The sequence below is a fragment of the Pelodiscus sinensis genome, chromosome 8, assembly GCF_049634645.1.
Source record: "Pelodiscus sinensis isolate JC-2024 chromosome 8, ASM4963464v1, whole genome shotgun sequence".
NCBI classification, from domain to species: domain Eukaryota; kingdom Metazoa; phylum Chordata; order Testudines; family Trionychidae; genus Pelodiscus; species Pelodiscus sinensis.
In genome coordinates this window covers 391,744-403,363 of record NC_134718.1, presented here as the reverse complement: position 1 = coordinate 403,363, position 11,620 = coordinate 391,744, and the positions used below count along the sequence as shown (strand labels likewise).

Here is an 11,620-nt window from a genome sequence, read left to right as displayed (position 1 = left end):
GCAGCCTGTGAGTGTAGCAGCGTAACCCCACCGCTGGGTGCACTGCACTGACCCTTCCCGTGGCACTGAGACCACCGACGGAGAGACCGAGTCGGCTCCGCAGCCTGTGAGTGTAGCAGCGTAACCCCACCGCTGGGTGCACTGCACTGACCCTTCCCGTGGCACTGAGACCACTGACGGAGAGACCGAGTCGGCTCCGCAGCCTAGCTGTGCTCAGCTGGCTTGTCACGCAAACTGCAGAGGCTCAGCTAAGCTCCCAGCGTGGGTCTGCCTCTTGGCCTTACAGTATCACAAACCCAGCATCTGACCATAGATGGGGAACCAGGGTGCAGCAGTATTAACAACTCCCATAGGCATGATTGCAGCACCCCCGCTACAAGAACTGCTCCTGCTCCCAATGCCAACGGGATCTAAAAACGACCCTTGAAGCTCTGGACTGGCCTGCAGGCTAGGAGGCCAGTGGGAGGTAACGGCCGGTCTGTGCCTGGAGAACACGCCGACCGAGGTACCGCGGAGATGAGCGACTGGCCCAAGGGCGTGGCTGCGGGCGCTCGTTCGGAAAGCGTTCGCTATTGGCTCGGGAGTGAAAGATTTGTGACTTTAATGCGCGAGGCAATTTGGGATCGTCGCGCTACGTCTGGACGCTCGCTTGCTGCTGGTGCCCTCCATCCAGAGACCCCTCCAGCTCTCGGCACATTGGGCCCCTCTTCATCTCTGTGTCTTCTTATGAGCTGCTCTTGGCACCACCTTCTTCTGAAGGACTTTGCTGCTCAGGCTGGTGGCTGGGGCCTTTTTCTCCAGGGGCCCCTTCACTGGGTTTGGTGTGAGCTGGAAATCCACCTGGCATGGAAAGGAAGAAAAGCACATCTCTTTGTGCTCCCTCAGGCCTGGGGCGAGGTCACTCCTGGTTGCCAGGACAAAGGTCTAGCTCTCAAGGCTGAGACAAGCAAAGCTGATAAGGGGCCTCTAGCAATGTTGTGACACGACAGGAACAAAGTGCTCAAACCAGCAACAGCCTGATTTTCCACGGACAAACCTGAGCTGGCAAACAGCTGCACTGCTAAGGGAGCACACGTGCGTCTTTGAAAGGAGACCACCCAAGGGGCAATGACTCATGGGTGTCTCTTTCTGCCTCTCTGCGATAGACACAAACACTAGGCCAATATCTGGAAGGCTTTCCTTCCTGCTTGTTTGTCACCTTAGAAATGTAGCTGGCTAGCATGGTAGAGTCCGTGGCAACAGGTGATTTAGTGAAATAATTAGGATCCGTCCAAGAGGTGATTATAGCTGCACCGCTTGGTAATAGTGACCATAATATAATTACATTTAACAACCCTGTGGTGCGGAAAACACCACGCAGCAGCCCACAACAGTAGCATTTCATTTCAAAAGGAGAACTGCACAAAAATGAAGAAGTTCGTAAAAGAGAAATGAAAAGGAACAACGCCAGAATTAAATCCCTGCAAGCTACTTGGAAACTTCTTTAAAATGCTCACCTAAATGTACCCCCTCAATTCAAAACAGAGCCACCACGGTTCAACACGTAAGCGAGGCAGTGGGAGGCAAAAGGGCATCTTTCAAAAAGTGGAAGTTAAAGCCGAGTGCGGAAACCAGAAAGGCGCGTAAGCTCTGGCAAGTGGTGCCTAAAAGTAGAATTCGGAAGTTCTAAACAGAATCTGAAGGACAAAGAGCAGGTTTAAAAGTGCATCAGAAACATGAAGCCTGCTAAGCAAGTGGGGCCACTGGACAATCAGGTTGCAGAAGGAGCACAAGGGTTGCCAATTCTCCAGGATTGTCCTGTAGTTTCCAGGAATTAAAGATTAATTTCTAACTAAAAAGGTGTCATGTGATGAAATCCCCAGGAAGTTCCCCTACTAAAAAGTCGGCAACCCTAAGGATAAGGCCATTGCAGAGAAACGAAATGAATTCTTTGGTCTTTACAGCTGAGGATGTGAAGGAGATTCCCACACCTGAGCTGTTCTTTACATAAGTACATAAGACCGGCCAGACTGGGTCAGAGCAAAGGCCCATCTAGCCCAGTAGCCTATCCTGCCCACAGTGGCTAATACCAGATGCCCCAGAGGGTGGGAACACAGCAGGGAATCCTCATGCGATCCCTCCCCTGTCACTCATTTCCAGACAAACAGGGGCTAGGGACTCCATCCCTACCCATCCTGGCTAACAGCCATTGATGGGCCTAATCTCCATGAATCCATCTAGCTCTTTTTTGAACCCTATTAAAGTCCTAGCCTTCACCACATCCTCTGGCGAGGAGTTCCACAGATTGGAACACAGGTTCCTAGGTGACAAATCTGAAGATCTGTCCCAGAGTGAGGTGTCATTAGAGGAGGTTTTGGAACAAATTCATACACTTAACAGTGATAAGTCACCAGGACCAGATGGTGCTACCCAAGAGTTCTGGAGAAACGCAAAGAGTGGTGATTGCTGGGGAGGGACACAACCTAGCTTAACACTAACTCGAATGCTGCAGGCACTGGCAGTGGGAAGTGGAGCAATGTGGCTGGGAGCCAGGGAGCGGAGTAGGCTGTGGCTGGGTCACTCCACTTCCTGCTGCTGCCAGTGAGTGCAGGGGTGAGCCAGACCCCTGCTGCTACCCACGGCCAGGCCCCTGCTAGTAGGGATGTAAGCGACTAGTTGAGTGACTATTTGCTCCCCTCCCCCCCCCCGCCGCTGCCTCTGTATCAGAGGCAGTAAGGGGCAGGAGCAGGAGCTGGTGCTGGGGGTAGTCTGCTTAAAAGCTGGGTCCCCTCAGCACCATCTCCATGGTGTGGGGCGGGGGGAAAGGAGGTAGGAGAGGCAGAGCTGCCACAGTCCTGGAGCCAATATGAGCTGGGACTGTCCAGTCCTAGCTTGCAGCACCCGCCGGAGCTACCCCCCACTGCTGCACTGCACTTTAAATGTAGTAGGAGCCGGGCTGCTCGCGCCCCTGGATCCTACTGCATTTACACTGCAGACACAGCGAGTGTCCCCTCCCCCTTACTGACCAATCGTGTAGTCCATACAACTGGTATTGACTGCACGATTAGCCAATTACCCGCTTCTTAATGTCCTTACCTGCTAGTTCCCCAGGCTGCTCTGGGCCCCATGGGGCCCCCAAGGCAAGGGGCCCAGGACAGCGCCCCACCCCACTTTGGCCCTGAACTCAATTGTGAAACTGCAGATTTGTAGTTTGCAACCTATCATTTAAATCAGCTTCTATGCCAAGTGACTGGAGGAGGGATAGCGTGGGGCCAGTTTTTAAAAAGGGCTCTCGCGGTGATCCCAGCAATTACAGGCTGGTAAATCTAACTTCAGCACCAGGCAAACAGGCAAACACCCGAATGATCAGACACAGAGATGAACATAGACGAGCCAACGTGCTTTTTGTAAAGGGAAGCCACCAGTCTACTAGAATTCTCCAGCATGTGGCCCGGGAGTCCAGTGGACAGAGTGTACTCAGATCGCCAGAAAGCCTTAGCCAAGGTTCCTCAAAGGCGCTTCGGCCAAGTGAGCTGCCATGGGATAAGGAGGAAGGGCCTTTCACGGATCAGGAACTGGTTACAAGGGGTGGGATACATGGTCAGTTCTCAGAGTGCAGAGAGATAAATAGAGCTTCCCTCCACAGGCCCGTCCTAGGACCAGTGCTGTTCATTCAACACATTCATAAACAGTCTGGAGAAAGGGGTAAACAGGGAGGTGGCAAAATCTGCAGATGATACTAAACCGCTCAAGAGCGTTAAATCCAAACACGGCGAAGAGCTTCAAAAAGATCTTACAAACCTGAGTGACAGGGCAACAAAATGGCAGATGAAATTCAGTATTGATAAATGAACAAGAATGGACATTGGAAAACAAAATCCAATCTATCTAGCAAGTGAGGGGTCTAAATTGGTGTTAACACGCTGGAGTCACTGCGCAGAGGTCTCTGAAAACATCCACCCATGTGCAGCGGCAGCAGAAAAGTGAACAGAATGTTAGGAGTCATTAAGAAAAGGATAAAGAATAAGACAGAGAATATGGTATTGCCTCTCTATAAATCTATGGGACGCCCACATCTGGAATACTGCGCACAGATGTGGTCACCTCATCTCAAAAAAGATCTCTTGGATTTGGAAGAGTTTCAGAAAGGGTACGGAAAATGGTTGTGCTTTGGAATGGCTGACATAAGGAGAGATTAATAAGACCGGGACTTTTCAGTTTGGAAAAGAGATGACTAAGGGGGACATGCGAGAGGTCTATAAATCATGGGGAGTATGAAGAAAGTAAATAAGGATGTGTTATTTAATCATTCTCAGAGAAGGAAACAGGTTTAAAACAAACAAAAGGAAGTATTTTCCCACAGAAACACATTGTGACCTGTGGAAATTGTTGTCAGGGGATGTTGTGAAGGCCAAGACTCAGAGTGGTTCAGAGAAGAGCTAGATACATTCCTGGAGGATCAGTCCATAAGTGGCTATTAGGCAGGCTGGGCAGGGATGGTGTCTCTAGTCTCTGTTTGTCAGGGGCTGGGAATGGGTGAGGGGAGGGATCACTTGCCAATTCCCTGTTCTGTTCACTCCCTCTGGGGCTTCTGGCACGGGCCACTGTCAGCAGACAAGATACTGGGCTAGATGGGCCTTTGGCCTGACCTAGAACAACTGTTCTTATGACACCACTGGAGTTGAGAAAGTGAAATATGAACAGCTGAGAAAAGACAGGATTTTAGCTGAGCTGTTTAAAGTTCCGGGGGCTTTATTTGGGGTGTGTGTGCAGGGTTTGAACACGTTTAATTTCCAAGAATAATGAAGATTTTGGAGCAAGGAAGCCTTTACTAGAGACTCAGCACCTCATCCCTTCAAACCAGGTGACAGATTTTAAAATATACATTGGTGAGACCCCAAAAGCTCTTCCATGGAAACCAGACATGAGCAGCCAAGCCATTACTAGCACCCAAAATAAGCAGGATTTTTAAAATAATGTCCAGGCCTGTGCACAAAAGCACAAAAAACCAACAACAAAAAGCAAGCACAGGCCCAACTGTTAAAAAACCCAATGACACCAGTGAAGCTCTAAGTCCCTCCCCCAGGAGGCGGGTAGGTTGAGTAGAGAGCTGGCCAATCAGAGATAGGAAGAGTATACACTAGTATTAACGGTAGTGATCTCACCGACTTACAAGCTGCTGCATGGCAGAACAGCTCCTATGACAGCCCGTTACAGCAGGAGACAAGGCTCCCGCGGAGAGTGTGACAATTCCTCCCACCTCGCCCCCGCCCCACACACAGTACCCCTAGTGCCAAAGCCACTGGTGACTTCAGAGCATTTCTGCTTCCAGTCACAGGTCCCCAGGCCAGAAGGGACTCTGGTGATCTGTGCTGCAGCGCACAGGCCCTCACGCTAAGGCAGGTTCTGTGTCCTTTCATCTTTCTTAGGGCCCCTCTCTGGCACCTCTCCCGTGCACAAACAGTGGGTGCCCTGTTCCACACCACAGTGCTCACAGCCACTGGCCCCCGCCTCACCCGCACCGAGTTCTGCCCAGAGACAAGTGAGCTGACACCAGGCCCCTGCTGGGGGCAAAAATCTCTTTGGTCCCAGTGCAGGAAATGAGCTACCCCAGGCCAGGTATCGCTCAGTGTCCCTGGAAGCTGAGAGCTTGTGCAGCCGCTCAGGAGAGATTCCAAGGCCACTCAGCTGAGCAGAGCACCCACAGCTGGGTTTGTTGTTTCTATTGGTGGTGCACTTCTGCACATGTCTTGGTGCATACAAAAATGCATTCTGCACATGGATGGAAAAGATGAGAGAGAACACTGGCCTTGCCTGCCCCATGGGACAGGACTGCTTCTGCCTGTCCCACGCCAAGGCTCTGGGCATGCACCAGGGAATGGACGCCTCCCTGGAAACATAACTCACCCTGACAAGAAGGGGAAGGCCCAGTCAGTCCTGTCAACTGCCCAGAGCCAGAAAACAGGCGTGGGTAGAACAGCCCCCACCCAGCACCCTGGGTCACTTGTGGTTTCTTTGCTCCCTGTTTCCCCCTGCTGGCAGCAGCGACCCACAGGCGAGGCTGGCTGGCCAGAGACACTGTCTGCTCTACACCTCTCTCCCCATCACTACACCGTGTGACCCAGCATCGCGTACCCCCCAATGAAGGACACGCCTGTCACCCAGCCTGAGCTGGCCCTTGGCGACTGTTCAGCACAACTCACCAGGGAAGGCCCAGCTGGGCCCACTGTCACCGTCGCCGTCTGTGGCTGATACCCATCTGCCGAGGCAGTGATGGTGTAAGTGTCAGGCAGCAGCAAGCGGAAATAGTCTCCCATGTCACCTGGAAGGAGAAAGAGCAGCAGCCAGAACGTGCTCAGTGTGGGGCACAGGCCTTGCTGCAGGGCCAGGAATGTTCCATTTGAGCCAGACTAGCCCCAGGGTAGCTCATCTAGAGCGCTGTCCCGACCAGTTTAAATGTGTCCCACGGCAGCGCGCCCGCCCCTTCCACGTACTCCGCTCCCACACAGACAGACGGATTCCCCAGCACTCTAGAGCAGCGACGGAGGGACTGGTGAGTGGGCAGCATGTGCGTCCCTCCGTCTCGCCGAGCTGCAAGACTGCCCGACAGTCTTTGCTAGGCAGCTTTGCTATTTGCTTGCGCACTGAGAATTTGTGGGGTGTGCTGGCTGAACCAGAGCAGCACCCTGATTGGCTGCAAAGGGAGCACGTGGCTCTTGCAGCCAATGTTGTATGCAAGCAGCATGTGCCTCACTTCATGTGCCCTGGCTTTACAGGTGTGTCACTTTTGTAACGGTAGCAGGAAAAAAAATCCATGTAGACAGAAGCTGGCAACTCTGCATGTGGGCATCAGTACACAAGACGTCTTGCAGGCCACACAGAGAACTCAGATGGAGACTGGGGAAGGGCAAACATTGGACTTTTATTTGAAAAGGGTTACAAAGAGGACCCAGGGAATTATAGACCAGTCAGCCTAACTTGTATGGAAAGGTACTGGAACAAATTATTAAACAACATGAAAGCGCCTGGAGGATAGCAGAGTAATAAGGACTAGCCACCATGGCTTTTTCAAGAACAAATCATGCTACAGCAACTTAATATCCTTCTTTGACAAGGTTACTGGGCTAGTGGATATGGCAGAAGCCGAAGAGAAGGACAACTAAAATGATGAGGGGTTTGGAAAGGGTCCCATAGGAGGAGATATTAAAGCGACTGGGACTTTTCAGCTTGGAAAAGAGGAGACTGAGGGGGGATATGATCGAGGTCTCTAAAAGCATGAGTGGTGTGGAGAAAGTGAATAAGGAAAAGTTATTTACTTGTTCCCATAATATAAGAACTAGGGGCCACCAAATGAAACTAATGGGCAGCAGGTTTAAAACAAATAAAATGAAGTTCTTCTTCATACAGCGCACAGTCTACCTGTGGAACTCCTTGCCTGAGGAGGTTGTGAAGGCAGGACTAGAACAGGGTTTAAAAGAGAACTAGATAAATTCATGGAGGTTAAGTCCATTAGCCAGTATGGGTAAGGAATGGTGTCCCTGGCCTCTGTCTGTCAGAGGGTGGAGTTGGATGGCAGGAGAGAGATCGCTTGATCATTACCTGTTCAATTCACTCCCTCTGGGACACCTGGCATTGGCCACTGTGGGCAGACAGGATACAGGGCTGGATGGGCCTTTGGTCTGACCCAGTCCGGCCATTCTTATGTTCTTAGATGTGATACTGATTTTTATAAGGCTTTTGACACAGTCCCACATGACATTCTTACAAGAAAACTAAGGAAATGTGGTCTAGATGAAATTACAACAGGTTTAAAGACCAGACAAGGAGGAGTGATCAACTGTTTACGGACATACAGGGAGGGCGCATCCAGGGGGCCCCTGCGGGGGTCAGTCCTGGATCTTGTACTATTCAATATTTTCATGAATGACTCAGATGATGGAGAGGAGAGTGTGGTCAAGGAATTTGCAAAAGACACTAAGCTGGAGAGGTTGCTAGAAATCAAAGTGACCGTGACAAGTTGGAGAATTGGTCTGAATTCCAGCTTGTGCAAAGTAAAAACTCAAATGTGCAACCACAAATGATGGGGAAAAACTGGCTCCATGGCAGCGCTGCTGACACGGATCTGGGGTTAGAAGGGGTCACAGCTTGAATACAAGTCAGCAATGTCGTACGGCTGTAGAAAAGGCTAATGCCATTCTGGGGCGTATTAACGGGGTGTCATGGAAGGTCAATGCCCCACTTGACTTGGCAGTGGTGAGACCTCAGCTGCAGTTGTGTGTCCTACTCTGGGCACAGCCCTGGAGGAAAGACTTGCACAACTTGAAGAGAGTCCGGAGGAGTGTGACAAACATGAGAAAAGTCTCAGCAGGGCAGCTGTGTTAGTCTGTAACTTTAAAAACAACGGAGCGATGCGCTCATCCTCTGAGGAAGTGGGTTTGCTCACGAAAGCTCATGAGACGATATATTTGTTAGTCTCTAAGGTGCCACGGGACAGCTCACTGGTTTTAAACCCGAGAAAAGGTTTGCAAAACCTGGCGTACCAGGGCTCACTGGCCACTGCAGCACCTCCTGCTGGCTGTCTTGGAGACCAGCGCTGTTCGCCTGTGCGTCCTCCTCTGGTGCCGCCCCGCCCCACTCTCAGGGGTGCAGGGTCCTCTCCCGTGACACTGCCCACTGGCCGTACCACACGCTGTTCGCCTGTGCGTCCTCCTCTGGTGCCGCCCCGCCCCACTCTCAGGGGTGCAGGGTCCTCTCCCGTGACACTGCCCACTGGCCGTACCACACGCTGATCGCCTGTGCGCCCTCCTCTGGTGCCGACCCGCCCCACTCTCAGGGCTGCAGGGTCCTCTCCCGTGACACTGCCCACTGGCCGTACCACACGCTGTTCGCCTGTGCGTCCTCCTCTGGTACCGCCCCGCCCCACTCTCAGGGCTGCAGGGTCCTCTCCCATGACACTGCCCACTGGCCGTACCACACGCTGTTCACCTGTGCGTCCTCCTCTGGTGGCGACCCGCCCCACTCTCAGGGCTGCAGGGTCCTCTCCCGTGACACTGGCCACTGGCCGTACCACACGCTGTTCGCCTGTGCGTCCTCCTCTGGTACCGCCCCGCCCCACTCTCAGGGCTGCAGGGTCCTCTCCCGTGACACTGGCCACTGGCCGTACCACACGCTGTTCGCCTGTGCGTCCTCCTCTGGTACCGCCCCGCCCCACTCTCAGGGCTGCAGGGTCCTCTCCCGTGACACTGGCCACTGGCCGTACCACACGCTGTTCGCCTGTGCGCCCTCCTCTGGTGGCGACCCGCCCCACTCTCAGGGCTGCAGGGTCCTCTCCCGTGACACTGGCCACTGGCCGTACCACACGCTGTTCGCCTGTGCGTCCTCCTCTGGTACCGCCCCGCCCCACTCTCAGGGCTGCAGGGTCCTCTCCCGTGACACTGCCCACTGGCCGTACCACACGCTGTTCGCCTGTGCGCCCTCCTCTGGTACCGCCCCGCCCCACTCTCAGGGCTGCAGGGTCCTCTCCCGTGACACTGCCCACTGGCCGTACCACACGCTGTTCGCCTGTGCGTCCTCCTCTGGTGGCGACCCGCCCCACTCTCAGGGGTGCAGGGTCCTCTCCCGTGACACTGCCCACTGGCCGTACCACACGCTGTTCACCTGTGCGTCCTCCTCTGGTGGCGACCCGCCCCACTCTCAGGGCTGCAGGGTCCTCTCCCGTGACACTGGCCACTGGCCGTACCACACGCTGTTCGCCTGTGCGTCCTCCTCTGGTACCGCTCCGCCCCACTCTCAGGGCTGCAGGGTCCTCTCCCGTGACACTGCCCACTGGCCGTACCACACGCTGTTCGCCTGTGCGCCCTCCTCTGGTGCCGCCCCGCCCCACTCTCAGGGCTGCAGGGTCCTCTCCCGTGACACTGCCCACTGGCCGTACCACACGCTGTTCGCCTGTGCATCCTCCTCTGGTGGCGACCCGCCCCACTCTCAGGGCTGCAGGGTCCTCTCCCGTGACACTGCCCACTGGCCGTACCACACGCTGTTCGCCTGTGCATCCTCCTCTGGTACCGCCCCGCCCCACTCTCAGGGCTGCAGGGTCCTCTCCCGTGACACTGCCCACTGGCCGTACCACACGCTGTTCGCCTGTGCGTCCTCCTCTGGTACCGCCCTGCCCCACTCTCAGGGCTGCAGGGTCCTCTCCCGTGACACTGCCCACTGGCCGTACCACACGCTGTTCGCCTGTGCGTCCTCCTCTGGTGGCGACCCGCCCCACTCTCAGGGGTGCAGGGTCCTCTCCCGTGACACTGGCCACTGGCCGTACCACACGCTGTTCGCCTGTGCGTCCTCCTCTGGTACCGCCCCGCCCCACTCTCAGGGCTGCAGGGTCCTCTCCCGTGACACTGGCCACTGGCCGTACCACACGCTGTTCGCCTGTGCGTCCTCCTCTGGTACCGCCCCGCCCCACTCTCAGGGGTGCAGGGTCCTCTCCCATGACACTGCCCACTGGCCGTACCACACGCTGTTCGCCTGTGCGTCCTCCTCTGGTGCCGCCCCGCCCCACTCTCAGGGGTGCAGGGTCCTCTCCCGTGACACTGCCCACTGGCCGTACCACACGCTGATCGCCTGTGCGCCCTCCTCTGGTGCCGACCCGCCCCACTCTCAGGGCTGCAGGGTCCTCTCCCGTGACACTGCCCACTGGCCGTACCACACGCTGTTCGCCTGTGCGTCCTCCTCTGGTACCGCCCCGCCCCACTCTCAGGGCTGCAGGGTCCTCTCCCGTGACACTGGCCACTGGCCGTACCACACGCTGTTCGCCTGTGCGTCCTCCTCTGGTACCGCCCTGCCCCACTCTCAGGGCTGCAGGGTCCTCTCCCGTGACACTGGCCACTGGCCGTACCACACGCTGTTCGCCTGTGCATCCTCCTCTGGTGCCGCCCCGCCCCACTCTCAGGGCTGCAGGGTCCTCTCCCATGACACTGCCCACTGGCCGTACCACACGCTGTTCGCCTGTGCATCCTCCTCTGGTGGCGACCCGCCCCACTCTCAGGGCTGCAGGGTCCTCTCCCGTGACACTGGCCACTGGCCGTACCACACGCTGTTCGCCTGTGCGTCCTCCTCTGGTGGCGACCCGCCCCACTCTCAGGGCTGCAGGGTCCTCTCCCGTGACACTGCCCACTGGCCGTACCACACGCTGTTCGCCTGTGCGTCCTCCTCTGGTACCGCCCCGCCCCACTCTCAGGGCTGCAGGGTCCTCTCCCGTGACACTGCCCACTGGCCGTACCACACGCTGTTCGCCTGTGCACCCTCCTCTGGTGGCGACCCGCCCCACTCTCAGGGCTGCAGGGTCCTCTCCCGTGACACTGGCCACTGGCCGTACCACACGCTGTTCGCCTGTGCGTCCTCCTCTGGTACCGCCCCGCCCCACTCTCAGGGCTGCAGGGTCCTCTCCCGTGACACTGGCCACTGGCCGTACCACACGCTGTTCACCTGTGCATCCTCCTCTGGTGCCGCCCCGCCCCACTCTCAGGGCTGCAGGGTCCTCTCCCGTGACACTGGCCACTGGCCGTACCACACGCTGTTCGCCTGTGCATCCTCCTCTGGTGCCGCCCCGCCCCACTCTCAGGGCTGCAGGGTCCTCTCCCGTGAC

At 55.8% G+C, this 11,620-nt stretch overlaps 1 protein-coding gene across 3 annotated transcripts in view; it reads right to left on the bottom strand.

The window, feature by feature from the left end:
- Positions 1–577: 577 nt before the first annotated feature.
- CPN1 (carboxypeptidase N subunit 1) overlaps positions 578–11,620 on the bottom strand; it is a 49,217-nt gene continuing 38,174 nt past the window's right edge. For 2 of the 3 annotated variants that reach the window (XM_075934441.1, XM_014571920.3), the window contains 2 exons: positions 6,183–6,301; positions 578–840 (listed from right to left, as the gene is read on the bottom strand). In XM_075934441.1, coding sequence (XP_075790556.1) covers positions 709–840; positions 6,183–6,301 — 251 coding nt within the window. In that variant the 3' untranslated portion in view covers positions 578–708. The remainder of the gene's footprint in view (positions 841–6,182; positions 6,302–11,620) is intronic. The other variant, XM_075934442.1, reaches the window with a different exon arrangement.